Genomic DNA, 27,406 nt, shown 5'->3' on the forward strand with positions numbered 1-27,406 from the left:
TAAATAAAATAAAATATAATTCAGTTTTGAACTGCATTATATGGTCAGGACAAATCCTTATAACTAAGTTCAGCGTTGCTAAACTGCATTATATGGGTCTACGTTGACTATATAAAACAGTGCTATCAATCCAGGATACAAAATAGAAAACGGGGAGCTGCTTCTAAAAGTGTTGTTCTTTCCATTCAGTTTATTTCTCTTTTCTGGCAACCAGAAGACAGACTTATTGCTGGGTTTTCTAGGGCTCAGAATGTGTGATTCTCCCAGTGTGCTTCCATGGCCAAGCAGGGAATCAAATCCTAGCCCAACATTCTCTTTGCCTCAGAGAGAGACGTCTGAACTAATATTGCCAAGAAAACACCATAATAGGTGGAAATTACTCACAGCCTTGTCACAAGGAGCAACTCAAGCATCCTAAGACACTTTGCCCCGGTTTGCCCATGGAGACCCATGCTGCCCATCAAACAACATAGGACAACTTCCAGTGGGGCTCCGTGAGTGAAATGGGGCAGTTTTTTTGTCATGTCAGGAGCGATTTGAGAAACTGCAAGTCGCTTCTGGTGTGAGAGAATTCGCCTTCTGCAAGGTCATTGCCCAGGGGACGCCCGGATGTTTTTGATGTTTTATCATCCTTGTTGGAGGCTTCTCTCATATCCCCACATGAGGAGCTGAAGCTGATAGAGGGAGCTCATCTGTGCTGTCCCCGGATTCGAACCTGTGACCTTCAGTCCTGCTGGCACAGAGGTTTAACCCCCTGTGCCACCGCAGTAGCATGGTGGGATACTGTCAGCACCCAAACAGAAGCTGCCCCATGTTCCTTAAGGAGCAATGGGGCTTTGCAGAGTGGCAATGCTTCCTCACATGGGATGGGGAAGCATCAGCTGGCACCCAGGGCTCCAGGATTGCCCCACTGCTGTCCCACTGCTGCCATGATTCGCCATGGAGGCTGGGAAATCGCAGCCTGTGCCGTCGTGCCTGGGGGCTATAACTCTTAGTGAAAGAGGCATGGACGTGACATCTTTCCCCAGGGGATTGCTTCTTGCCCTCCTTTAGGAAAACTGGAACTCCTAAGGACCAAAGCACTGCAGATAACTAAAAATAGGTTTTATTGTTCACAAAGAATTATCCCTTTAAGGCAATAAGCTGGAAGTTTCAAAGGGGTAAAGGAAAATATACATTACAGTCTCTGGTTGTCTTGGGTCTAAGGAGTTTTGCAGCTGATAAGCTTTTCCAGGTCTCTCTTTCTCAATGGCTGTGAATGCCAGAGCAATCCACAACCTCAGTCCAAATGGCCTATGTTTGAAGACAGAAAGTCTTCCTCTGGTGCCAAAGAACTGGTTTGAAGGCGCCTGATACTTCTCATCGTCGTCCAGGTTGATCTGAACATGAAGCATAAGTCTCAAGGGTAAGAACCTCAGAATTGGTGCTGAGAGGTAACTTAATCAGGGGCTTTTAGAGCCAAGTCTCTTTCTCACATCCATCTGATATAAAGTCTGATGGTGGAATGGAAAAGGAAAGCACTCCCTTCCTCCAGGAAGAGGTGGAGCCAAACAATTGAGCTGAGGCAGCAATATAACTGGTGCAAACAACATTGATTGACAGCTACAAATAACAAATCAATCCAACTATACATAGGCAGGATAAAAAGGCAGGATTAAGCATGATACAACAGCTTAAATCTTGCAACTACCAGTTCTACATATAGGTGGTGCCACTTGCGCCGTCACACAGCTCTGGACTTCATCCATGTGATGAGGTCCTTAATGTCACACAATAACAATTTACCCAAAGGTGGATACAGAATGGAGAAGAAGGTGAGTCCGAGAGCTACAATGATTAGGAGGCAAGGAGGTTGCTAAGTATAAATCCATAGACCACTTGGTGAGTCTTTCCAAGTTGCAGCAAGAAAAAATAAACATTGGAAATTGTAGCAAGCTTGTGCTCCCCTAAATGAACTGGAGATTTGCATACAGTTCTTTCATCTAGATCAGTCTACCCAAACTAGAGAATTTGTATTCTCATCTCCCACCTGGGAATAATCCATGAACACTGGAGCCTCAAGGCAGGCTTTGAGATGTGGCAATACTACTGGAGTTGGAAGACACCTTGGAGGCTACTTACAACCTCATCAAACAGGGGAAATTTAGCATCCTAGGATGCTTCCAACCTTCTTGGAGATGGAGCCCCATGTCAGACATCACATGATGTAGTGTGACTTCTGGCGGAGGCCCCACCTGCAACTGAGGAGGAAGCATCATTGGTCACTTCTCCCACAACATGGGGCCTTGCTGGGAGGGCAACTCTTTCCCCACTTTATGGGGAAAGCAAGCATTGCCAAGCAGGATTCATTCCGCTGCTCCTCACTTTTCTCGGCAAAGCCAGGCGAAGTGGGATGCTTCTCCTGGTCTTTCTGATAAGGTCCAGAGTCTACCCCTCTGCTCAGTGAAGGATCTACAGTGAATGATGCAATTACAGGGACCACCACTTTTCCACATTGTGCGTCATAGTACATTAATACCAAAGAATAACCAAATGAGAATGACTACTCTAAGTTGGTCCTTGGGCACGTCAAGGCATATCTCTTAGGCCTCTTCTACACTGCCCTATATCCCAGGATCTGATCCCAGATTATTTGCTTTGAACTGGATTATATGAATTTTCAGTGCCAGGTAATTTTGGATAAGCAGATAATCTGGAATCAGATTCTGGGATATAGGGCAGTGTAGAAGGCCTTTAGGCTTTTAAAAGGTAAAGGCTTCCCCTTGACATTAAATGTAGTCATGTCCGACTCTGGGGTTGGTGCTCATCTCCATTTCTAAGACAAAGAACCAGTGTTGTCTATAGGTCATGTGGCCAACATGACTGCATAGAGCACCCTTATCCTTCCACATGAGCGGTACCTATTGATCTAGTCATATTTGCATGTTTTCGAACTGCTAGGTTGGTGGAAGTTGGAGCTAACAGCAGGAGCTCACCCCACTTCCTGGATTCAAACCACCAACCTTTCAGTCAGCAAGTTCAGCAGCTCAGCGGTTTAACCCGCTGCACCACCAGAGGTTCTGTTAGGCTTTTACTTACCATATAAAATGTAAGTCCCAAGTGGTTTGAGAAGACTGAGACCTTTGCCTGTATTTTCTCCACAAAGGCAATCCAGGACAATGTCTACACCATCTGGGGAGATTCTGAAAAGCAGATAAACAGGTTTTGCAGTGACTTGCCATCATTAACCTAACCTTAAGGACTCTGGAAGATTCTTGCAGGAATCAAAAGTAATAAACAGAAACAGAATATGGCTTAGAAGTGGAATTCTGCGGGTCTGCATTCACCAACACATCTTATTTCTGAGGGCTGATTGAAATTACTGAGGGTCACCAGCCTAAAACAAGTATATCCAAGATTAATGTAAGACATAATATTGATATTAACAACAACATCAACTTTATTTTTATACCTCACCACCATCTCCTCAGGGGGACTCGGGGGGGGGGGGGGGAGAGCTTACAGGTGGGACCAAGCCCAAGGCATACAACAAAATTGTATTTTACAAAAGTAAAAATGCAGTTGAAAAACATAACAACATATAACAGTCCAATTATAGCACGATTAAAAACAACAAAGTATAAAAACAGCATTAAAACTATATCGAACCAAACTCAACCAGTAATCATCAGAAATAAGGTGGGCATGACTAATAATAATAATACTGAGATGAACAGAAGACAAAAAGCAACTTCATAAAATATATATAATAACTTCATAACACAATACAGATGGAAGTTCTGGCTTCTTGGATACTCATGAGAACTGGGAGTCTAGATTCCTTTGGTCCAGGCTACTACTAAGCTCCCTACATGAGGTTGGTAGCCTGAGCCTCAAAAGCTCCATCTACAATGCCAGATAATTTCTGAATCCAGATTATCTGCTTTGAACTAGATCAAATGGCAGTGTAGAAACATATAATCTGGTACAAAGCAGATAATCTGGATTCAGAAGCTGGATTATATAGCAATGCAGGTTCACCAAAATTTCAGCATCTTGGGTTCCATCTACACTGACCATTTAGGGCAGTGTAAGTGCAGATCAGCCTGTGGGCATTACCACGGGGTGTCTGCGCCCTACACCACTGGAGAAATGACACTGCTTAGCCGGTATTGCACCACCTGACATCCGCTGGGAAGTAGCAGAAAATAGTGAAAGGACCAAGGCAGAGACATCTCCAGCTCATCCTCTGTTTGGGTATCAGCCAGCACGTCAACAACTTAAATCTAGAAATAGTTTTCTAAGATCTACAGAGACACTCGTTGGAACACCTCAGCAAGCGAGAGTCCAAAAGTAGCAGGCTCAAACCCAGCACCTCAACCAATGGCTGATACCAAATGAGAGACTCCCCCCCGGGCACACAGAGGACTGGGCAACTTGGAAGGCGCTGAACAGACTGCGTTCTGGCACCACAAGATGCAGAGCCAACCTTCAGAAATGGGGCTACAAAGTGCAATCCTCGATATGCGAATGTGGAGAGGAGCAAACCACTGACCACCTGGTGCAATGCAACCTGAGCCCTGCCACATGTACAATGGAGGACCTTCTTGCAGCAACACCAGAAGCACTCCAAGTGGCCAGATACTGGTCAAAGGACATTTAATCAACTACCAAACTCACAAATTTTGTATTTTGTCTGTTTGTTTGCTTTGTTCTGTTAGAAATGTAATATAATTGACTGGTTGATCTGACACGACAAATAAATAGCCTGTGGGTGGCTACCAAAGGCACACAGGCAAGTCTGGTTTAACTCAGGGAAAGTTGCTTATAACCTCATCAGACGGGGTACTTTTCGGTGGCATATGCCAGTTGACCTTCCCTTTTGCAACGGAGCCAGCCAGTTTCCATCCCACAACATAGCACTATTTTCGGTGTATGCAGCTGTGGCGGCAACATGGGAGACTTTCCATGTTACATAGAGATCAACTGGGGGAAGTAGGGGCATGGCACAATGGATTCCCCCCCCCCCCCCAACCCGCTTGGCACTGCCAGATTCACCACAATCTGTGGTAATTCTGATGGCCACTCTGATGAAGTTATTAATCAGGCTGCCCCTTATCTTAGAAAGATCACAGGGAAAGCCTTAATCCTGTACATGTGGACAAAGGGGAAATGCAGATAGATGCTGGTTTAAAGTATGTTTCTGGAAAGGGGAGGTTAGGATACAAGAATAGGTGAGTGCACAATGCACTTGGGACTGCCTCTTACCCTTTAAGCAAATGCTGCAATCCATGTTTGTGTCAGTGCCAGGTATGTAGCCGGGGGAGGGGGGGGGGGGGGTTTGAGGGGCTTCAGCCCCCCCCCCCCCGAAATTCTCATGGTGGTTTGCGAAAATGCCTTACTGGTGCATTATTTAAACTGTTATGCTTATTCATATCATGATCTGATCACCATACTCAATATATCCCATATGCATGGGGTATTGGGGTAATGATACAAAAGGTTTGCTAGGCTAGACCCTCTTTCACTCAGACTCAGCCCCCTCCCGAAACTCAGCCCCCCCTGAAACCCCCCCTGAAAAATATTCAGCCCCCCCTCCCCTGAAACGAAATCCTGGCTACGGGCCTGGTCAGTGCAGCGGCTCAATGCTATGGAATCCTGGGAAATGCAGTTTAGTGAGGTTCCAGCTAAATAATGATATGTGGTATTACAGCTCCTGATAATAGCAAAACCTTTTAAATAGTAGCCTTAGGTCAGATCTAACTGTGCGCTGCAATTATACAACCTGCTCACACTGCTGACCATAGTAATTCTTAAAGGGCATTTTCTTCATGGTGTCCGTTAATTAAACAATTATGAAAACCCACTTGTGAACTTGTTATGGATAATTGTACTCCAGGGAGACTGAAAGGCATAAAGTTTGGCGAACCAATTCTACTCTGCATGAGCAGCATTGATCTCTTGACAATGGAAATGTCGGAAATTGGCTAATAGCAATTAGAGTCACAACACCGTATCTTTCTCCTTTTTCTTTCCACCTCCCCTTTCTTTTCCAGAAACTAGCTTGGTTCAGGGGGGAGTGAAACAGAAATATTTGGAATATTAAAGCTTGTGCACCATCAGCAACCGTACCTCAAGAAGTCTGACTTGGCCATGGTGGTCCATGCCTTGGTTAGATCCAGATTGGATTACTGCAACACAATCTATGTGATGGCCCGGAAACTGCCATTAGTGCAAAGGTCAGTAAGAAGGCTTCTAACTGGAGCTAATTATAGGGACGACCCTATTAAAGCAACTTCGCTGGCTGCTGATAAGTTTCCGGTCCCAATTCAAGGTGCAGGTTAAGACCTACAAAGCCCTAAACTGTTTGGGCCCCACCTGTCGCACCTCAGAGTAGATTCACCTTGCTGAAATCATCAAAACTGCACACAGACTGAAGTCTTTGTAGTTTATTGAAAAGTAAAAGATAAAAAGTTCTTAAAAGCAAGTAATGTTTCAAAAGATCAATAAAACATAGCACTGTAAAGCAGGATTCCAAGAGGCAACAACAAAACAAAATCTCATGAGAAAAACAACAAAGTCCCAAGACCATGGACACAAGAACTACCAGATAATCCAGGTAAACAAGCACAAGCTACTTGGTTGAGCGAAAAGTTGCTCTGACAAAGGTTTGTTTTCAAACACACTGCTTAATACCCTTTGAAATACATGAAAGCATTTCTTTGGCCTCTGACCTTCTTGTTAGCTATTCTCACATTCAGTTCTTCTGGGTTTTTTCGGGCTATACGGCCATGTTCTAGAGGCATTTCTCCTGACGTTTCGCCTGCATCTATGGCAAGCATCCTCAGAGGAAGTAAGGTCTGTTGGAACTTGCCATAGATGCAGGCGAAATGTCAGGAGAAATGCCTCTAGAACATGGCCATATAGCCCGAAAAAACCCACAAGAACCTAGTGATTCCAGCCATGAAAGCCTTCGACGAGAAACCATGAAAATGAACAAAATCTGGCTACCAGTATTAAAAAATTCTAAAATTGCAACAGCAAAACAGCAGGGAGAAAAACAGGCAGGGACATCTAATCACCTTTCAAGAAGAGTTTGCTCCAGGCACAGTCAGCCCATTGTATACTAATCAAGGTAGTCAGTGGAAAGATTCACACCCAGCCCAACTTACAAAAGCCCCTTTGTCTCACCCTGGCCATTCCACAGATATATAAACCCCCCCTTTTTCCCCCATTTCCAGCAGACCTCACCTCTGAGGATGCTTGCCATAGATGCAGGCGAAACGTCAGGAGAAATGCCTCTAGAATATGGCCATATAGCCCGAAAAAACCCAGAAGAACTGAGTGATTCCAGCCATGAAAGCCTTCGACAATACATATTCTCACATTCCTTCGAACTCTGAATTCCAAACGGTCATCCCAATCTAAGATTCCTGTTCCATCAAGGTCAGGCTGCTTGTTAGTGTCAGCCTGGTTGCCTTCTAGCTTACTATCAGGCTGAGAACTGTCCTCCTTTTCTGAGTCAATTTGCACCTCGCTAGTTTCAGTATCAAAAACATCATTCCCTGCTGTGGGAAACTGAACTTGCACACCCATTGTCTACAACAGGAACATTTTGAACCTGATTGTGAACCTGAATCCCATCATTCTCATTTTGAACCTGATTGTGAACCTGAATCCCATCATCCTTGTCAGAGTCACCCCGAGACCCCATCTGAGTCGCAACACTATCAGTCTGTGGTTCCAGCTGAGTCACAACACTACCTATCTTTGTAGGGGTTCATCCTGTAATTGTTTCTTTGCCTCAGGCTCCCAAGGAACATCATCAAGGTTTTGAGGGAAATGATCAAGGTTCTGCAGAGGATTTAGTGTCTGAGTCTGCAGATGTTTCAATGCCTGAATTAAATAATCAAGTTCCTGCTGACTCTCAGGGGTTTGGAAATGGGAATGTTGGTCAAGAGAGTGCTGTTAGCCAGAGTGAAACTAAGGATTCCGGGATAGTTAGCCAGCAGGCCAAAGATGCTTTTGTGCAGGCAGACAAGGAGGTTGAGGGAACTTTTGAACAATCAAGGTCGGAATGTGAAAGGATTGCAGTAATTGGCAAACCGACGGAGACAGTCTTTGACAGAAGGAGTCAGCTATATCAACATTGCCACCTGGAAATAGGGAGGAGGCGATCAGAAAGATGGAGAGAGAAAAGGGTTCAGGGAGAGGTTTCCCAAGGGAAATGGAATGCTTTTTGACATGGCTTTGTGAATAAATAGTATTTTTTTTTTTTTGTCGTGTCAGGAGCGACCGCTCCTGTTGTGAGAGAATTGGCCGTCTGCAAGGACGTTGCCCAGGGGACGCCAGGATGATTTCTGATGTTTTATCATCCTTGTGGGAGGCTTCTCTCATGTCCCCGCATGAAGAGCTGGAGCCGATAGAGGGAGCTCATCCGCCTCTCCCCGGATTCGAACCTGCGACCTGTCGGTCTTCAGTCCTGCCGGCACAGTGCTTTAACCCACTGCGCCACCGGGGGCTCCAATTAATAGTATGAAACTGTAATTTTTAGTGAGACCAACATTTGGATTTGAAGTGCAACCATGTCTTATGCCTTTGAAGACTGTTTGGAAACTTCAATTAGTCCAACGGGCGGTGGCCAGATTACTCACCGGAGCGTCATACAGGGAGCATACCACCCCCCTGCTATGTCAGCTCCACTGGCTGCCGATCCAGTTGCGAGCACAATTCAAAGTGCTGGTTTTGACCTACAAAACCCTTTACGGTTCCGGCCCAGCGTACCTGTCCGAATGTATCTCCTTCTACATTCCACCTCGGAGTTTAAGATCTGCTGAGGGGGCCCTGCTCTCGGCCCCACCTTTATCTCAAGCGAGACTGGTGGAAACGAGGGACAGTGCCTTCTCGGTAGTGGCCCCTCGCCTGTGGAATGCACTCCCCGTGGATATTAGGACATCAACATCCCTCCTCTCCTTCAGGAAGAAGCAAAAAACCTGGATGTGGGGCCAGGTCTTCTGGTAGGCTGGCAGATGGACAAAGATAACCAATAATGACCAGAGTAGGAAAGGACAATGACAATGCTAAATGGTTTACGGACTTGGACTTGGTGAACACTGACCACAAGATGTATTTTAGTTGCTGCTAATTTATTGTCTGATTGTTTTAATCAGTTATAACTGTGATATTATGTGTTAAATTTGTGTATTGTATATTGCATTGTATGTTGTAATTGTTAGGCATCGAATTGTGCCTTTTGTAAGCCGCCCTGAGTCCCCCCTAGGGGGTTGAGAAGGGCGGGGTAGAAGCACCCCAAATAATAATAATAATAATAATAATAATAATAATAATAATGCATCATGCGTTGTGTTCATGTCTTCCTGTTCATGCTGAGATTCCTGTATGTTTCCTGCCTTGGATCCATGTTCATGCCTTTGGATTTAATTGCTCAAGTTTATTTATTTATTTATTTATTTATTTACTGCTCTTATAGACCGCCGTTCTCAGCCCTGGGGCGACTCACGGCGGTGTACAACATGTAAAATCAGGTACAAATTACAACATAAGCCAACATCAACTAGCAATATCAAAAAACAACATTAAACAACATCAATATCAATAATACAATTACAATAAGTCATTCGCGACGTCTCATCGTTGAACCACAATCCAAATCTCGTTATCCGTGTTTCGTTCCAATCGTCATTGCCAATTGTTGCAGCACTTACTCAAACGCCTTCTCAAACAACCATGTCTTTAGTCTCTTGCGGAATGTCATAAGTGAGGGTGACAGTCTGATGTCCACAGGAAGGGTGTTCCACAGCCGGGGGGCCACCACCAAGAAGGCCCTGTCCCTCGTCCCCGCCAGGCGTGTCTGTGAGGCAGGCGGGATCGAGAGAAGGGCCTCCCCGGACGATCTCAAAGTCCTCGTGGGCTCATAGGCCGAGATGCGGTCAGACAGGTATTTTGGGCCGGAACCGTTTAGGGCTTTGTAGGCCAACACCAGCACCTTGAATTGGGCCCGGTAGCAGATCGGCAGCCAGTGGAGCTGGTACAACAAGGGCGTTGTATGCTCCCTGCGTCCCGCTCCTGTTAGTAACATGGCTGCCGCGCGCTGGACTAGCTGAAGCTTCCGGGCCGTCTTCAAGGGCCGTCTTCAAAGTTTGATCCTTTATCCTTGTGGGACTTTGATTTCTTGGATTATTTTGGACTCACAGTGTCTAGTTCCTGTGGATTTGTTTACTGGACTTTGGGGACTTTCCTGGTTTCTGACTTAGATGCTGACTGGATTATTTACCTTGTTTAACTGACTGTTTTTATGGACATTTTACTATTACCTTTTTATAAATATTTTATCCTTTTGGCTAAAGCTATATCAATCTTCAATAAACTGCTTTGCTTATAAGAACTCTGGTGTGGTTTTGGGTTCAAAGCTGCATCTCCAGCCCTGGTGTGCAACAATCTTCATGACTGCATCTCCCTTATGAACCAATACGGCTTGTAAGATCTACCGGGGAGGCCTTCCTCTCGCTCCCACCATCATCACAAGCATGGCTGGTAGGGGCAAGGGAGAGGGCCTTCTCGGTAGTGGCCCCTGACTTTGGAACACCCTTCCCAGGGAGACTAGGCAAGCCCCTACACTGTCCTCCTTTTGTAGGGATCTGAAAACCTGGATATCTGGTCCTTTTATAGCCTGATCATGCCCAACTTAGTATTTCTGGTTATTGGTTTTTTGTTGTGTATTGTTTGAGTGAGTTTTAAGCCAGCTGTTTATACCTTTATGTTTTATTTGGTTGTGCTTTTATCTGATTGTTATGCTTTGTTATGTTTGATACCTTTATGCTTTAATTGGTTGTGTTTTTATCTGATTGTTAAGCTTTGTTATGTTTTATTTTAATCGGGTTTTTTTTTTGTTTTTAAGGGGCTGATCTGCTTTGATGTTCTGTGTAAATTTTGTCTTTTGTGTAAACTGCCCTGAGTCCCTTTGGGTAGATGGAGACAGGGTACAAAATATAATAATAATAATAATAATAATAATAATTATTATTATTATTATTTATTTATTTCGAGTACTTCGAGTGATGAGTCCAGGATCACTCTCAAGCTGCGAACCTGCGTCTTCAGGGGGAGTGTAACCCCATCAAACACAGGCTATAACCCTATGCCCAATAATAATAATAATTGATTGGCCCTTTACTACTTCTTTTAATCTTATGAAGAATAAATCAGGAACATATTTGAATGATTAAATGTAGAAACCAAGATATTACAATACAAAAAAAAAAACATACATATTAGATTAAAACCCAAAAAGATCCTTCCAGAATTTGCAGGAGGCCAAATAATCAATATGATTTTGGTAGTTGACAAAAGCAAACCAGAAATTAGCTATCTGATTATTTCCAGATTTTTGTAATATATGCTATCATTTTTTTACCCCAGAGTTTATGTAGCAAGTTTGAAATTGTGGGGAATGTATAATCTTTCCAATATCTGGCTATAAACATCCTAGCTGCTAATCGTAGGTAGCCAGTATTTTGTTCAACAAGTCCCGACTCTGTATGATAAAAATGTTCAAGAGTGCTAAGATAGGATGTGGAATTACTTGTTGAGCTATGATTTTAAAATGTTTATCAAAAATTAAGCAATGAGTTGCAATTAATTGTGTACCTCTACCTTACCTACGTATCTAGCCATCACTACCTTTTGTTTCTAAGACTTGATCTACACTGCCATATAATCTACTTTATCTGCTTTGAACTGGATTATAAGAGTCTATGTTGCCATATAATCCAGTTTCAAAGCCCTAAACGGTTCCGGCCCAAGCTACCTATTCGACCACATCTCGACCTATGTACCCACCAGGACTTTGAGATCTTCCGGGGAGGCCCTGCTCTCGATCCCGCCAGCCTCACAAGCATGGCTGGCGGGGACGAGAGATAGGGCCTTCTCGGTGGTGGCTCCTCGGCTGTGGAACACCCTTCCCACGAACATTAGATTAGCACCATCTCTAATGGTATTCCGTAAAAAAGTAAAGACCTGGTTGTTTGTGCAGGCGTTCGAATAATTAGTGCGATGATTGGTAATGACATAGGAATGGAACAATGGATGACGAATTCTGGATCGTGTTTTTAGTGATCAGACGTTAGTGAATGGTTATTATAGTAATTGTGTACTAACTGTGTATTAGATAGGTTGTTAACTGTTTTTTATATTGGTGCATTGAATTTTGCTGTTTCCTGTGTGCTGTGAACCGCTGTGAGTCGCCTTCGGGCTGAGAACAGTGGTATAGAAGTAAAGTAAATAAATATAGAAGCAAAGTAAATAAAAGCAGAAACTGTATGACAGTGTAGATGGGATCTAAGGCTGGATTGACATTGCCCTCTATCCCAGGATCTGATTACAGATTATCTGCTGTAATGGACTCGTACCTTGGTAGGCCGAAGCCGAAGCCTAGAAGTCAGTAAGCCGGCTTCCATGTTAGTGAGGGAATACAATGAGAGGCAGATCAGCAGAGGGGAGGAGCTCAGCTATCTCAGGATTGGCTAGGACAGATGGGAGGAGCGGGAGCTGTGAGTGTGAAAAAAGGCAGGCAGCTTCTGACAGAGAGAGAGATTGGATTTTGATCTGAAGGGTAGTGGGTGGATTTCGAGTGAGGTGAAGTTTTCCTGAGGGAGAGTGTTTGAAGGCAGGTGTGGCTATAGAGAGTGGCCTGGCGGGTCGATAGGCACCTGTGAACTGGTGTGGGTGTTAACACACTAGTTGTTTTTACTCTCTAAGGGACAGGGTATTCTAGGGAAGCTAGATACTCTGAGGGGACAGACAGGATTGGTCTGTCAGAGGGAATTTGCTCATGTTGAAGAAAAGATACCCAGTTGGGGAGTCCAGCAAGCTTGTTAGGACCCAGAAACCGTTTGAGAAGATTGTGCTGTGATAACCAAATGTGCTTGTGTAACTCAAAGAAGAATTTAGTTGTTTGTTCCGGTATATAAATAAACTTTGTTCTAGTTCAACTTTCAATAGAGCCTCCACATTGATTCATTCCATTAGATCTGTTCCAGTAAATTCTAACATCTTTTTACCTCAGACATTTTAAAGGGAATTAAAGGAAGGGCTGGGGAACAACAAGCTTTACCTCAGGCCTAACATCAAGATAATTTTCTCAAATCCGTTTGAGTGGTGGCAGTAATTCTACCAATGCACATTCATGTTTCCTCAACACACATCGAGCTTTGTGACAGGATTGTGTTGGTGTCCAGTTGGAGCCTTAGTAAATAAAATCCTTTACTCTGATCCTTCAAATTGGTGGCCAGCTGTGGGCAATATAACAGCTGAAGGAACGTGTGTGTGTGTGTGCTAGGGAATATATTAGTTAAGTATTATTCTCCTGGGTCCTTGGCATCATTACATCTGCTTATCCCAAATTATCTGAAAACGTACACTCATATAATTCCATTTAAAGCAGATAATCTGGGATCAGATCCCAGGATATAGGGCAGAGTAGATCAAGGTGAACACCAGGTCCACTCATGAGAGCTAAATTGATAAACTTAAGTAGATCTTTAGAGGATGCTGTCTGAACTAGAATATGTTCTTTGGCTTGAAATAATTTCTGAGAGGAAGGGTGAGTCATCATGCTTTTACAAGGGAACCTCATGAAAAGAGGCTATGATCAGTGTACACTCCTGAGCAATTGCTTGGATCACAGAGAAAATAGGACTCTATCTTTCATAGATGATGCATCCACTGAGAAAGATTAGAGGGGCTGAAAAATGTAACCCATTCCTGTCAAAATGCAAGTTAAGAGCCTCAATACAATCGGGGCACTTCCACGTAGCCCAAAATTCCACACCAAAGTGGATTTTAAAAACTTGCTTTGGCACAGATTTTCCAGGGAGAGTGGCTACGTGACATCTTGATAACAATTGGGATGGCATACAGCCACCCTGAAGCCCCCCAAAATAATCCCTAAAATAAAGTTAAACTTACCTGGCCACCATTATGTTCCTCCTTGCGCTTTCCTGCTGTGAAGAAATGACGTGCCAGGAGACTGTAAGGGGGATGGAGGAAAATCCTTCCCACCTCCTGGCACATCAGGAACATCAGGTTCGCAGCTTGGGTGTGACCCTGGACTCATTGCTGAGCCTGGAACCCCAGGTTTCGGCGGTGACCAGGGGAGCATTTGCACAGCTAAAGATTGTGCGCCAGCTGCGCCCGTACCTTGGGAAGTCTGACTTGGCCACGGTAGTCCACGCTCTGATTACATCCCGTTTAGACTACTGCAACGCTCTCTACGTGGGGTTGCCTTTGAAGACAGCTCGGAAGCTACAACTAGTCCAACACTCGGCAGCCATGATTTTAACAGGAGTGGAGCGCAGGGAGCATACAACCCCCCTGTTGCGCCAACTCCACTGGCTACCGATCTGCTACCGGGCTCAATTCAAAGTGCTGGCGTTGGCCTTTAAAGCCCCAAATGGTTCCGGCCCAAGCTAGCTATCCGACCGCATCTCTGCCTATGAACCCACCAGGACCTTGAGATCTTCCAGGGAGGCCTTGCTCTCGATCCCGCCTGCTTCTCAAGCATGGCTGGCGGGGACGAGAGATAGGGCCTTCTCGGTGGTGGTCTCTTGGCTGTGGAACACCCTTCCCATGGACATTAGACTAGCAGCATCTCTAATGATATTCTGCAAGAAATTGAAGACCTGGCTGTTTAAGCAGGCGTTCGAATAATTAGTGCAATGATTGGTTAATGAACACTGGGATGGAACAATGGTTGACGAATCTGGAACATGTTTTTGATGACAAGATGACAGTGAATGGGTATTGTAGTAACTGTTTATTAATTGTGTAATGTGTTAGGTTGTTAACTGTTTTTATACTGTAGCACTGAATTTTTGCTGTTCGTATTTGTTGTGAACCGCTGTGAGTCGCCTTCGGGCTGAGAACAGTGGTATATAAGTAAGGTAAATAAATACTAAATAAATAAATATTCTGGCACATCATTTCCTCATGCCAGGAGGGCACGAGGAGGAATATAATGGCAGCCAGGTAAGTTTAACTTTATTTTTAGGGGTTCTTTTGGGGCTGGAGGGAGTGATTGAGTGCCATCAGACTTTTGGGCACTAGGAGCCCAAAAGATTTGGGATGGCAAATGAGGACTCATTCTCGGGTAGTCCCAGGACTACTCGGAAGTGGTTTTCCACAAGCCCAATACTTGATTAGACCCAGGCCTTTCAAGAAGGCCCAGATCTAATTGGGTATTTAATTAATTTGAAATAACTGAGGTTATTCCAAATTAATTCGTGTTTCCTGGAGGCGCCATTTGCATGTCCCCGGGTAAAAACCCAGACAGGTCCCGCATTTTGGGTCTGTCTGGATGAGGCCTCTGGCTATACCTGAACAGTGTATATATATGATTATTCAAAATAAGGCAAGAAGAGTTCTTTGTCTCTGTCATAAGGTCTATTTACCTCTTCAAACATGTACTGGGAATGATTGAAATGGTAGAATGGCACTACCAAGTTGAGGAACTGAAAATCTTCATGCATGGACCTGCCTCTCAAACATTGTCAATCAAGGATTACATACTCAATCCAACTATAATTATATAATAAACTGGCATCAAAGGGAAAGACAAACTGTACCCTACAAATAACACACACTGAGTTGTTGTAGGTTTTTCAGGCTATATGGCCATGTTTTAGAAGCATTCTCTCCTGACATTTTGCCCTCATCTATGGCAAGCATTCTCAGAGGTTGTGAGATCTGTTGGAATTAGGAAAATTGGGTTTATAATTTTCCCAGTTCCAACAGACCTCACACCCTCTGAGGACCTCACACCCTCTGAGGATGCTTGCCATAGATGCAGGCGAAATGTCAGGAGAAAATGCTTCTAAAACATGGCCATATAGCCCAAAAAACCTACAACAACCCAGTGATTCCAGCCATGAAAGCCTTTGACAATACAGTGAACACACATTGAAGTTATTACCGTGTTTGTTTTTAGAGTCATCAAGGAAATAAAGCAAAAGAAACAAACAAATACGTCTCTTACTTTTTAACTTCCTGGACATAATCTGCATTTCGGTCAAAGAGATGGGCTACAGAATCTTTAATTGCTTCATGCTTGAAGGAAGAAGCTGTTCCAAAGACAGTAACGTTGGGGATTGTTGAGCAGAGCTGAGCGACAGCTTGTCCCTGCAAAGACATCAAGCAGGTCAAACAAGACAAGGTTACCATCTGGTCTTTAGTTCATTCATCTTTTTGAACTAACCAGAGAGGACTCAAAGAGAGAAAGTTAGGAAAAGAAAACACCAGGTCCTTGTTCCATCTGATCTGTCTTCAACAATACCACTCATTGTGCTATCAGAATGGTGCTGGTGAATGTTGCTTATACATAGACCATGTATTGCCATAAATGTGGCTTCAACATGATGGTCATAGGGATGAGAGATCTCCACAACAACCTGTTATGAAAAGCTGTGCTCAGATCTTGTAAACGGAGAGTGATGGCTTCCTTGTGTCCACCTTTACTGGTTCCTAATAGCCTCTCAGGGAGCCCCCGGTGGCGCAGTGGGTTAAAGCACTGAGCTGCTGAGCTTGTTGATCAAAAGGTCGCAGGTTCGATTCCGGGGAGCGGCGTGAGCTTCCGGTGTCAGCCCTAGCTTCTGCCAACCTAGCAGTTCGAAAACATGCAAATGTGAGTAGATCAATAGGTACCGCTCCAGCGGGAAGGCAACGGTGCTTCATGCAGTCATGCAGGCCACATGACCTTGGAGGTGTCTACGGACAACGCTGGCTCTTCGGCTTAGAAATGGAGATGAGCACCACACCCCAGAGTCAGACATGACTGGACTTAATGTCAGGGGACTACCTTTACCTTTACTAATAGCCTCTCACTTTAGAGAACATAATTTCTTCTTCTAATGCAGGGGACCTCAAACTTTTAAAGCAGAGGGCCGGTTCACTGTCCCTCAGACTGTTGGGGGGGGGGGGGGAGGGGTGGACTATATTTTGAGAAAAACATGGGACAAATTCCTATGCGCACTGCAGATATATTATTTGTACTGCAAAAAACATGAAGGAACCATACAGTATTTAAAATGATTTACTAGTATTTCAATGGGAATGGTGGGCCTGCTTTTGGCTGATCAGATAGTCAAATTAATTCAGATTGTTGTTGTTGTTGTTGTTGTGTTACATCATCATCATCATCATCATCATCATCATCATCATTTAATAACTTATTAATCGCCCTCCATCCGAGAATGCTCCAGGCGATTTACAGCTAAATTACAAAAGATAAAATACATACATACAAAAATTAAAAATCAACAGAGATCGAATGCTCTAGTAAAAAGCCAGGTCTTAAGCGCGAGAGTAAAAGGCCCTAAGTCACCCATGACTCTCATGTAGGGCGGCAAGGAATTCCACAAGGCAGGGGCAGAAATAGAAAAAGCTCTTGAAGTTGTTTCAGACTTAGGCTGACCCTAAGTCTAATGTTTAGACCAGGGGCCAAGTAAATTACCTTGGGGGGCTGCATTCGGCCCGCGAGCCTTAGTTTGAGAACCCCTGTTCTAATGAGTCATATCATTTCATGATATGGCTAGTAGGCTTGGGTAACCACGGAAAAATTTGGTTCTAAACTCGTTTTGTTTTTAAGGGGCCCTTGTGTTTCGTTTTTTTAAATAATTTCGAAATTTTCCTTTAAAAAATTTCGAAATTTACGAAACTTCGTAAAATTACTAATCGATTCGTTAATGGCGGACGAGATTGCGCAATATGCTAAAAAAAACCTCCAAATGGGACAGGGGGAACTTCTGAAGTTTCCCTCTCCCTCTGTTGTTGACTGTTGGTGTGATAAAACAAACAACAACTATAAAACTTGCACCAGACATGCAAAAATAATTACAAATAATTACGAAGTAATTACAAAATAATTTTGAAATAATTACGAAATAAATTGAAAAAATTGTTTCGAATCTTAATTACTCCTCACACTATTCCAGCATGGCTCAATATTGGATCGTAAGCTAATTAAAATACGAATTAATAACTAATTACAAAATTAATGAACGAAACCGCCCAAGCCTAATGGCTAGTATTTGACAGCTTCACTTTAGTCATCTTCACTTCTAGTGAGAATTCAGGCTTGATTTTCTCTAGGATCCATTAATAATTGCAATCCATGGCAGCCTACTGATACTATGACCACATACAATGGTCTGTGTACTGATTAATGCACTACAATGAAGTCTACATAGGACTGCTCTGAAAGATGATTGCCATTAGTGCACACACCACAGCTAGATGACTGACTAACTAGAACAACTTATAGAAAATTCACAACACCACATTAAAAGAAGTTGCACTTGCTTCCACTGTATTTCCAGCCCAAATTCAAGGCATGAATGATTTGGGACTTTGAAGGAGTGCATCTTCATATATGCCTGCCAAGTGGATAATGTATGAGGGCATGGGAAATCCATCTCCACTATAATAAGTCTCCAACTTACAAACATTTGACTTACAAATGACTCATAGGTAAGAACAGGGGTTAGATAACAGGAAGTGAGGGAAATCTACCCTTTGGAAGGGAAATTCGCTCCTGAAAGAATTATGAAAAAAGTCTGTCTCCACTGAAGCTTTACTACCTGTGCTGGCATGGCTGTTCCGGGAGTTTAAATTTCTTTTTCTTGCATGGCTAGTTTGCTTTAATTTATTTGGACCGTGCATTTAGCAATAAGGTAGCTTCCCTCAGATTGCAACCATAGGGCCAACGACCCATCAATCATTGTTAAGATCTTTAGATCCGCCCCTTTTCCCGGGTTCGGAGGGAAAAAGGGACTTTCGGTTAGTTTACAGTTGGAAGCCTTACAGAAGGACGTGTGAGTTTGCTCTCCTCACCTGTAAAAAGCTTCATTTCCTACAGCTTTGCTGGGGAAAAAGCACAGCCCTACAGCTAGCTTTGCTGGGGAAAGCTACAGCCAGCCTTTGCTGGGAAGAAAGTTACAGCCACCTTTGCTGGGCAAAGGGAATGGTTCCACAACCCTCGTGGAAAACCTAAAGGACGCCAGCTCGGCAGAGCCACAGAAGACCTAATCACCAGACAATTGGATACATTTCTGCCAACGATGAACAAGTTTTCTGAAGCCATCACAGAAGAAGTCGACACTTTGTTTCTGCAACCTATCGTGCACAGATCTTCTGACAGCCAAGCAAAGCAATAATGTGACCGACACGTTCTTGTGAAATGCCGATTATGCTTGAAATTTCTCTCTGAGTGATACGACAGTCGTCCTGAATCAATCTGTCAACCAGGTTCTTGTGGGTTTTTTCGGGCTATAGGGCCATGTTCTAAAGGCATTTCTCCTGACATTTCGCCTGCATCTATGGCAAGCATCCTCAGAGGTAGTGAGGACCTCACTACCTCTGAGGATGCTTGCCATAGATGCAGGTGAAATGTCAGGAGAAATGCCTCTAGAACATGGCCCTATAGCCCGAAAAACCCCACAAGAACCTAGTGATTCCAGCCATGAAAGCCTTCGACAATACATTAATCTGTCAACCTTTTGCTTGTGAAACTCGGTGGTTGCTGTCACAGGACATCCAACTTTTTGTTTGTCATGCAAGTCAGATGTTCCCACCTCAACATCTTTAAAATTACTCGCCCAACGATGCACAGTACTCACATCAACACAATCACCATAAACAGCTGACATTAGCTGATGACTCTCCTTTGGGGTGGCACCTTCTGCTGTCAAGAATTCAACGACTTCACGTTGCTTGTCGCATTGATGGACCGTTTGCACAGGGTTCAATACTTCACACTTTAACAACTTAACCGCTCAAGGCTAAGGCTTCCCGCCAAAATGGAACTGTAGAGGAGAGTGTACCGAACAAGCCAGTACCTGCCGCATACCAGTACTACCATCTTTTGAGGAGTTACAAAGGTGGAGGCACTACTTTTTATTCAACCCTCGTAAAATCCAGATTATCTGATTTGAACTGGATTATATGGCAGTGTAGACCCATATAATCCAGTTCAAAGCAGATATTGTGGATTATCAATTCAAGGTGCAGGTTTTTATTATGGTATATTGTTATAAGTCCAGTGTGTGTGTTAAAGAAAGCCTTGCAGAAAAGCCTTGCAAAGTGTTGATGATTAACTCAAGCTGCAAAACTAGCTCAGCTAAGCTAGGCTGGGCCACGCCTCTTGAATGTAACAGTTTTGAGGCTTTTGCAAACGGTTAGCAGTTAGCTGTTTGACTTGCTGGAGAGCAGATGCAAGAAGCTTATGCAATGGTGAAGTAACTATGTATTTTTGTTATGCTCTGTAATTTATAACACAGAACATTTGTTCTGTATTACTTACAGAGACAATGTAAGTGTGCTAAGCTGTTTTATTTTCAACTCTGCAACCAAGAGTAAAGCTCTACTGTTTTATTTCTCCTGACTGGTCTGTGTCTTTGGCATTGGTTTTTTTTGGTCATGTTGGACATTGCTACTGCGCAACAAATTGATTCAACGCAACAGTTTTGACCTATAAAACTCTATACGGTTCTGGCCCAGTGTATCTGTCCGAACGGATCTCCCTCTACGTCCCACCTCGGAATCTAAGATCTTCTGGGGAGGCCCTGCTCTCGACCCCGCCTCTATCACAAGTGAGATTGGCGGGGATGAGGAGCAGGGCCTTCTTGGTGGTGGCCCCCCACCTGTGGAATTCACTCCCCGGGGAAATTAGATCAGCGACATCACTCCTTTCCTTCAGGAAAAAACTGAAAACATGGATTTGGGACCAGGCATTCGGACAATCGGGCAGATAAAGAAAGGACTTTGACAAGGGACAGGAATTGACTTGTTGTTATTCATTCATTCAGTCATCTCCGACTCTTCGTGACCTCATGGACCAGCCCACGCCAGAGCTCCGTCAGCCGTCACCACCCCCAGCTCCTTCAAGGTCAGTCCAGTCACTTCAAGGATGCCATCCATCCATCTTGCCCTTGGTCGGGCCCTCTTCCTTTTGCCTTCCACTTTCCCCAGCATAATTGTCTTCTCGAGGCTTTGCTGTCTCCTCATGATGTGGCCAAAGTACTTCAACTTTGTCTCTAGTATCCTTCCCTCCAATGAACAGCCGGGCTTTATTTCCTGAGGATGGACTGGTTGGATCTTCTCGCAGTCCAAGGCACTCTCAGAACTTTCCTCCAGCACCACAGCTCAAAAGCATCGATCTTCCTTTGCTCAGCCTTCCCTAAGGTCCAGCTCTCACATCCGTAGGTTACTACAGGGAATACCATGGCTTTGACTAGGCGGATCTTTGTTGCCAGTCTGATGTCTCTACTCTTCACTATTTTATCGAGACTGGACATTGCTCTCCTCCCAAGAAGTAATTGACTAATGGAATGGAATTATGGAACTCTGAAAGACGAACGCTGAGCATGACAATAGTTTTACTGATTGTTTTTAACTGTGATAATTGTTTTAACTATGGTTTTATACGTTATGTGTATGTTGTGCAGGCATCGAATTGTGCCTTTCTGTAAGCCGCCCTGAGTCCCCCCCTCGGGGGTTGAGAAGGGCGGGGTAGAAGTACCCGAAATAAATAAATAAATAAATAAATAAATAAATCTGTTAATCCGGAATATAAGGGGCCTTGGAATACTTTAAAACAGAAGGGCTGATGACATCTGCAGTACGCTGAATTTTGTTCTGAACTACAGCTTCCACTTCCTTGCCATTAAGTATGCTAGGTGGAGCTGAACTATCTAAAACCCAAAGTTTCCAACTAAAAAAATGAAATGGAATGTTAAGTTGGTGGAAATGAAACAAATGCACCATTTTAGTGCCACAAGGCCCCACTGTTTCGCTGAATAGTTCAGAGAGATGCTCCTGACATTTAGGGACAAACTGGCTCATTTTTCCTTTCCTCCTTCCGGCATTAATGGCTCTCAGAATGTTTTATCAAGGCAAAGGTCTGAGACTTTTTATCAGGAGCCATTTTGTGAATGTCTGCTCTCCTGCATTATTCATAAGGAACCTCATGGCTCATAATTGATTTGATTCATGTTTCAGGGTTCATTCTTGCCATGTTTCAGTGGAGAACTAGACCGGGTGCCTCCAGGCATTTCATCCACTCTTGTGTCTTGTTGGACAGTCCAACACAAGATTTACAGCATGGATTGATGGCTTTTGAATGTGACAGCTTACAAATCAGTGTAATAGGACTCTACCTGGCTGCAACAGCTGTAATTCATCTAACATCTATAAGCCCATTGCAAACTCTTCAGCTAGAATGTATTGTCGAAGGCTTTCGTGGCTGGAATCACTGGGTTGCTGTAGGTTTTTTGGGTTGTATTGCCATGTTCTAGAACCATTCTCATAGAATCATAGAATCAAAGAGTTGGAAGAGATCTCATGGGCCATCCAGTCCAACCCCATTCTGCCAAGAAGCAGGAATATTGCATTCAAATCACCCCTGACAGATGGCCATCCAGCCTCTGTTTAAAAGCTTCCAAAGAAGGAGCCTCCACCACACTCCGGGGCAGAGAGTTCCACTGCTGAATGGCTCTCACAGTCAGGAAGTTCTTCCTAATTTTTTCTCTCCTGACGTTTTGCCGGCATCTGTGGGAAGCATCCTCAGAGGTTGTGAGGATGCTTGCCACAGATGCAGGCAAAACGTCAGGAGAGAATGCTTCTAGAACCATACAACCCGAAAAACCTACAACAACACACTCTTCAGTTAGAAGCCAGAGACCAGGTCTGCATTCTGAACTATTTGTGACTGATTTTTTTTCCGTTTAGCATGTCCTTGGAAAGCCAATAGCGAAAGGACCAAGGCAGTGACATCTCCAGCCCATCCCTTGTTTGGGTATCAGCCAGCACGCCAAACGACTTAAATCAAGAAATAGTTTTCTAAGATCTACAGAGACACTCGCTGGAACATCTCAGCAAGCGAGAGTCCAAAAGTGGCAGGCTCAAACCCAGAACCTCAATCAGTGGCTGACACCAAATGAGAGACTCTCTCCTGGGCACACAGAAAACTGGGCGACTTGGAAGGCGCTGAATAGACTGCGCTCTGGCGCTATGAGATGCAGAGCCAATCTTAAGAAACAGGGCTACAAAGCGGAATCCACAACATGCGAGTGTGGAGAAGCGCAAACCACAGACCACCTACTGCAATGCAACCTGAGCCCTGCCACATGCACAATGGAGGGCCTTCTTGCAGCAACACCAGAAGCACTCCAAGTGGCCAGATACTGGTCAAAGGACATTTAATAAAATGCCAAGTCTGCAAACTTTGTGTTTTGTTTGTTTGTTTGTTTTTAATGCAATACAACTGTTTTGGTTCACTCCTGAAACAATAAATAAATAACCTAGAATATCAAGGCAGATAATGCATAATATTTGCTTTGAATTAGGTTATCTGAGTCCACACTGCCATACAATCCAGTTCAATATGGATTTTATACAGCTGTGTGGAAAGTGCCAAAAATCAACATTAAGGGTTGCATGCAGTCTTTACTTAGGGCCCTTCCACACAGCCATATAACCCAGAATATCAAAGCAGGTAGTCTACAATATCTGCTTTGAACTGGATTATCTGCGTCCACACTGCCATGTAATCCAGTTCAATGTGGATTTCATACTACTGTGTGGAAGGGGCCTTCGTTTAAATTGCAATTTCGTTGGAGCAAGAATACATTATTATTATTATTATTATCATTATCTTTATTTGTACCCCACTAGCATCTCCCGAAAGACTCGATGCGGCTTACAAAGGCCAAGGCCTCAAAATACAACATAACAATACAACACCTAAAGCAAATTAAAAACAGTTAAAGCAATATTGCACAACAAGCAATAAACAATACAACAAGACACTATAAAACTGGGCCGGGCCAGAGTAATGGGTACAAGATTAAAAGTGCTGATGTGACAGGTGATATGTAAGGATTATAGGGCAAGTGCAGTGTGCCGTGTGCGGCAATCTCAATTCTAGTAAAGTGTTTCTGGGACTTGTTGTTGGAGATTCTGAACATTAGGAAGAACTTCCTGACTGTGAGAGCCGTTCAGCAGTGGAACTCTCTGCCCCGGAGTGTGATGGAGGCTCCTTCTTTGGAAGCTTTTAAGCAGAGGCTGGATGGCCATCTGTCAGGGGTGATTTGAATGCAATATTCCTGCTTCTTGGCAGGGGGTTGGACTGGATGGCCCATGAGGTCTCTTCCAACTCTTTGATTCTATGATTCTATGATTCCTATTCTGGAAAGGCACATCGGAACAGCCAGGTCTTCAAGTTCTTTCTAAAGACTGCCAATGTAGGGGCCTGTCTAAGATATTTGGTGTGGGTGTTCCAGAGTTGGGGGGCCACCACAGAAAAGGCCCTGTCTCACGTCCCCACCAAGTGCGCCTGCGACGCAAGTGGAATCACGAGCAGGGCCTCTCCGGATGATCGAAGTGAGCGCGTGGGTTCATAGACGGAGATGCGGTCACACAGGTAGGATGGTCCCAAACCGTTTAGGGCTTTGTAGGTAAGCACCTGCACCTTAAATTGGGCTCGTAAAATAAACAGCAGCCAGTGGAGCTCCTTGAACAGGTGGGTTGACCTCTCTCTGTAAGGAGCCCCAGTTAACATCCTGGCTGCTGCTCGTTGGACCAGTTGGAACTTTCGAGCCGTTTTCAAGGGCAGCCCCACGTAGAGTGCATTACAGTAGTCCAATCTAGAGGTGACCAAGGCATGGACCACCCTGGCCAGATCAGCCTTCGCGAGGTACGGTTGCAGTTGGCGCATGATTCTCAATTGTGCAAAAGCCCTCCCGGACACGACGCCTGAGCTTCAAGCGTAAGCGATGAATCCAAGAGGACTCCCAAACTGCGGACCTGTGGCTTCAGGGGGAGTGTAACCCTGTCCAACACAGGTTGCCACCCTATACCCCGGTCAGGTTTGCGATCGACCAGGAGGACCTCTGTCTTGTAGGGATTGATCTTCAGCTTGTTCTTCCTCATCCAGATAGACACAGCGGCCAGGGACTCGTCCAGCACCCGAGAGGCCTCCTTGGAATTGGGTGGAAAAGAGTAGTAGAGTTGTGCGTCATCTGCGTAGAGATGGCACCCAACTCCAAAACTCCGGATGACCTCTCCCAGCGGTTTCATATAGATGTTAAAGAGCATGGGAGACAGAATAGAGCCTTGTGGGACCCCACAGGTCAAAGGCCAGGGGTCCGAGCAGGCATCTCCCAGCTTCACCATCTGGGTTCGTCCCTCCAGGAAGGACCGGAGCCACGACAGAACTGTGCCCCCGAGACCCATCCCAGAGAGTCGACCCAGAAGGATACCATGATCGATGGTATTGAAAGCTGCTGAGATGTCCAAGAGAACCAACAGAGTCACACTCCCCCTCTTTTATGATACTCTGTAAAAGCAAGAACAAAACAAAACAAAAATCATGTGTGATCACTACACCCAATATCCCTGTAGTGTCTAAAAGTCGTGCTGGAGTTTCTTTGCAACCGTATTTTCCCGCAGCTCCATATTATTTGAACATTCCACACTTTAAAAAAAATTAATATTCAACACAAATAAAACAGACCTCCTCTGTACTGTGCCGAACTGTAATAAGATTATAAATTCCAGTCCTTTGCTGCAGTGGCCTGGGAGGGGTCATACATCTTAAACATGATTATCCGGAGCTAAAGAGATTTTCTACTGAGATGATTTTACTCCTGTTAGGCAGGTTGCAGCCTGCAGGGTTAGAATTCTGGCAGACAATAGCGATGCCCCCCACAAACCCATCCCTCTTTCGAAAGAATACTATAGCAAGTGTTTATACTGCAAATGCAGACTGCAGCCACAAAATCAGAAGGCGTTTCCTGAGAAGAGGAATGACCAATCTCAATAAAATAGTGAAGAGTAGAGACATCACACTGGCAACAAAGGTCCACATAATTAAAGCAATGGTATTCCCCCGTAGTTGTCTCTCCTGAGGAATCTGTATAAGGATCAAGTAGCAACAGTAAGAACTGACCATAGAACAATAGACTGGTTCAAGATTGGGAAAGGCGTACGGCAGGGTTGTATACTCTCACCCAACCTATTCAGCTTGTATGCAGAACACATCATGCGGTGTACGGGGCTTGATGAATGCAAGGCTGGGGTGAAAATTGCTGGAAGAAACATTAACAACCTTAGATATGCAGATGACACCACTTTGACGGCCAAAAGCGAGGAGGAGCTGAGGAGCCTTCTCATCAAGGTGAAAGAAGAAAGTCCAAAAGCTGGGTTGCAGCTAAACATAAAAAAACCCCAAGATTATGGCAACAAGAATGATTGACAACTGGGAAATAGAGGGAGAAAAAGTGGAGGCCGTTACAGGGTTTGTATTTCTAGGTGCAAAGATTACTGCAGACGCAGACTGCAGCCAGGAAATCAGGAGACGCTTACTTCTTGGGAGGAGAGCAATGTCCAATATCGACAAAATAGTGAAGAGTAGAGATGCATCACACTGGCAACGAAGATCCGCATAGTAAAAAGTAATGGTATTCCCCATAGTCACCTACGGATGTGAGAGCTGGACCATAAGGAAGGCTGAGCGAAGGGAGATAGATCCTTTTGAACTGTGGTGTTGGAGGAAAGTTCTGAGAGTGCCTTGGACCGCGAGAAGATCCAACCAGTCCATACTTCAGGAAATAAAGCCTAACTGCTCCCTGGAGGGAAGGATATTAGAAGCAAAGATGAAGTACTTTGGCCACATCATGAGAAGACAGGAAAGCTTAGAGAAGACAATTATGCTGGGGAAAATAGAAGGTAAAAGGAAGAGGGGCCGACCAAGGGTATGATGGATGGATAGCATCCTTGAAGTGATTGGATTGACCTTGAAGGAGCTGGGGGTGGTGACGGCCGACAGGGAGCTCTGGGGTGGGCTGGTCCATGAGGTCACGAAGAATCGGAAACAACTGAACAAATCAACAACAACAACAATTCCCAGTAGTAACCTATGAATGTGAGAGCTGGACCATAAGGAAGGCTGAGTGAAGGAAGATAGACACTTTTAAACTGTGGTGCTGGAGGGAAACCCTGAGAGTGCCTTTGACTGCAAGAAGATCCAACCAGTCCATACTCTAGTACTGCTCACTGGAGGGAAGGATATTAGAGGCGAAGATGAAGTCCTTTGGCCAACTAATGAGAACACAAGAAAGTTTGGAGAAGACAATGATGCTGGGGAAAATGGAAGGAGAAAGGAAGAGGGGCTGACCAAGGGCAAGATGGATGGATGTTATCCTTGAAGTGACTGGTTTGACCTTGAAGGAGCTGGGGGCGGCCACAGACAACAGGGTGCTCTGGCCTGGGCTGGTCCATCAGGTCACGAAGAGTCAGAAGCGACTGAACGAACAAACAAAAGCAACGTATATTTTTGTATATGTGTATTGTTTTATGT

General features: G+C 44.4%; 1 protein-coding gene across 1 annotated transcript in view; it reads right to left on the reverse strand.

The window, feature by feature from the left end:
• VAT1L (vesicle amine transport 1 like) overlaps nt 1-27,406 on the reverse strand; it is a 99,078-nt gene that overhangs the window by 43,841 nt on the left and 27,831 nt on the right. Inside the window, exons 4-5 of the mRNA XM_060788411.2 lie at nt 16,031-16,173; nt 3,079-3,182 (exon numbers count right to left, since the gene is read on the reverse strand). Coding sequence (XP_060644394.2) covers nt 3,079-3,182; nt 16,031-16,173 — 247 coding nt within the window. The remainder of the gene's footprint in view (nt 1-3,078; nt 3,183-16,030; nt 16,174-27,406) is intronic.

The sequence above is a fragment of the Anolis sagrei genome, chromosome 8 (genome assembly GCF_037176765.1).
Source record: "Anolis sagrei isolate rAnoSag1 chromosome 8, rAnoSag1.mat, whole genome shotgun sequence".
In the NCBI taxonomy this organism is placed as follows: domain Eukaryota; kingdom Metazoa; phylum Chordata; class Lepidosauria; order Squamata; family Dactyloidae; genus Anolis; species Anolis sagrei.